This window comes from Frankliniella occidentalis, unplaced genomic scaffold (genome assembly GCF_000697945.3).
Source record: "Frankliniella occidentalis isolate FOCC.00 unplaced genomic scaffold, Focc_3.1 Scaffold10, whole genome shotgun sequence".
Classification (NCBI taxonomy): Eukaryota; Metazoa; Arthropoda; class Insecta; order Thysanoptera; family Thripidae; genus Frankliniella; species Frankliniella occidentalis.
Genome location: NW_026267140.1, coordinates 2,768,315 through 2,770,847, shown reverse-complemented (window position 1 = coordinate 2,770,847; position 2,533 = coordinate 2,768,315). Strand labels below are relative to the sequence as shown.

General features: G+C 41.8%; 1 protein-coding gene across 1 annotated transcript; it reads right to left on the bottom strand.

Annotated features, from left to right (window-relative positions):
• Positions 1 to 841: 841 nt before the first annotated feature.
• On the bottom strand, positions 842 to 1,724 carry LOC127752342 (uncharacterized). The gene is made up of 3 exons (XM_052277429.1): positions 1,372 to 1,724; positions 1,201 to 1,299; positions 842 to 1,111 (listed from the first exon to the last, which is right to left on the bottom strand). The coding sequence occupies exons 1-3, from the start codon at positions 1,471 to 1,473 to the stop codon at positions 857 to 859; spliced, it is 456 nt and encodes a 151-aa protein (XP_052133389.1). The 5' UTR covers positions 1,474 to 1,724; the 3' UTR covers positions 842 to 856.
• Between the last annotated feature and the right edge of the window lie 809 nt (positions 1,725 to 2,533).

Below are 2,533 nucleotides of genomic sequence, written 5' to 3'. Positions count from 1 at the left end.
CCGGGTTCTGTTCCCGGCGCTGGCAGCGGTAGGCGTGTATCCTTCTATGTAGCAGCCCAACAAGCCATGATCATAGCCTTTAAGGGAGTGACCAACTCGGATGCCCGTAGGAATCCGAAATAGCAAAGGGGCAGCCGCCTCGATGCGAGCATCGGAGCAAACATCCGCAAATCAAATGATTATTTTCATATTTTTTTTTACATCGGCATTTTAAAATTAAAAAACATATCAAATCAAGCAATAGAAATTGCTATTGTTTGCAAATATATTCTCCCAAGATCCACACACCGGACTCCGAAACGCACGAGAAACGTTGTAAACGCTCGAGGCCTACCGTTACAGAAACTCTCTGGAAACTCTCTGGAAACTAGTTAAAAACTCGATGCTCACCGACAGAAACTCTATGGAAACTGCTTGAAAACTCGATGCCCACCGTTACAGAAACTGCCTGAAAACTCTCTCAAAACTCAAAGCAGCACGTTTCCCCACAGTTTTCGACCCTTCAGAAAGAGCGTGTATAAACTGCATGTAGGACGTTTTTCAGAAACGTTCCGAAAACTAATGTGTAACTCGCATTGAGATGTTTCTGAAAACAGTCTTAGAACTCTCTGCTTTCGCCAGGGAAGCACTTCCTCCGTGACAAGAACACACTTTGTACCTCAATTGTAATACCAATTAAAGTGACCGATTTTGAACACTAGAATTTCCGAAAGAAACCTGATAAATTGACAAAGGTCATAATACAACTTTTAACAAACTGTCGTACGCAAAATGACAAATAAGACTCATTATTTATCAATTAAGAACTATACGCGACAGACTACAGTCTTATATTATCGTACAATAAGGAAATTCATTAAAAGGGCAGTCCTACCAGCGCGGGCACACCTCTGGCTGGGGCGAGAGAGGGAGAAACCTCCGAACTAAAAGTGGCGGGGACCGAGGACGGTTCACAACTCTGTGAGGGGAGTACTGTTTGATCATTGGATAAGACATTACAATACACTGTCGCTGTCGTGTTTTTACTTACAGTTGGTCGAATAGCAGTTAGGCGTAATACAGCATCAGCTACTGGTTGAAAGTTTTCCAATCCATTTCCCTCGTTTAAGGGCTGAAAGAAGAGTATAAAGAGATGACCACTAAAGTTCAGTGACCAACAATAATCGTGTTAAATTTTGACGTAGCGTATATCACACTTACTAGAAGAGATGTGTTGCCCAATGCCAAAGCCAAGTTTGCTATTTTCTTGTAGCTTTGGAGTTCAATCGCTAGTGAGTTTGGGATATCATTATGTGACACCTGGAAAGAATGTAACGATAAAGAGTCAATGCTGCCAGTCCCCAAAACCTACACTGCTCAAAGGTTACTTACACTGCTGCTTCCTGCGACCAAAGCAAGGAGAACCCCCATCCAGAGCATTTTTGCAGATACAACCTCAAGCACTTCTAGCATATTCTTTAAAGCTGACCACATTAAAAGCGATTAAAGATGTTTCAAAGTGAGAGAATGGGCGGGTAAATATTTTTCTTGAGTTATTTTTCAAGACCAATAAAAACACAACATTTCTATGTTGAATGGGGAAGAATCAGGACAGCTTTTCTGAGCCTTGTGAACCACGCGCGATAACAGGTGACGATGCAATGTGCGACGCTTTCCTGACTCGGTACATTGATGAGGCGACGGTTGGTGTGTACCCAGCCAACCAATTATCTAAAAGAACGATGTAATTTGCAATTACTTCCATATCTTTGAGAGATGGTTTGAGCACCGTTTCTCTTGAAGTACGCTTGTCATAGTCGCAGACCTGATGAAACACGTTTTTAACGTGACTATAATACAAGTATAGTCCTCACGTCACCATGTTACATTCAGGGATCTCGGTCTTTCATTATTGTTCTCGATTTGCTCAAGAGCATTGCACTTACTTTGAGATATGCACAGCACATGTAACGAGTACAAAGTTCGAGAAGTCTCTCCCTGCAGCGCATGCCTCTGCACCCAAAACTTCTCAAGTGCATGTGTCCTTGATTCAAGTGATATAAACTAGAAAAATCAAGGATCAAGCAAAATTGCACTTGGTACAAGAATTAGGCTTTTTGTGTGTGCAGCCATTTTTTTTGTAAAGAGCCGTGCCCATTACGTGACTTGGGATACAAATGTTCTGGGATTCCATAAGGATCATAGAAAGGACTATCATTGATATTTGAGGCCTTTGGTGCGAATATTGTGGGGTCAAAGCAAATCCTTCCAAATATATCTTACATTTATTATTTAATAGTGTCATTTTCCAATTTGTTTTCCAGTGTTTCCTGGGATAGTTGTTGCCAAGAGAAGAGAGACGGACCTCTGAACGAGTTTAGTATATAAGCACACCCAAAACATGTATCTTCTTGGTGACGATGCTCTCACACATCGTGCTGATCCAACAATGTAGAAGGCATTAAGAACGAAGGTTCAAAAGCATCTGTAGAATACTGAACCATGATTTTAAAGCTGTCAGGCAGGCGCTCCTGTCCACTCTACCAAAGCCGTG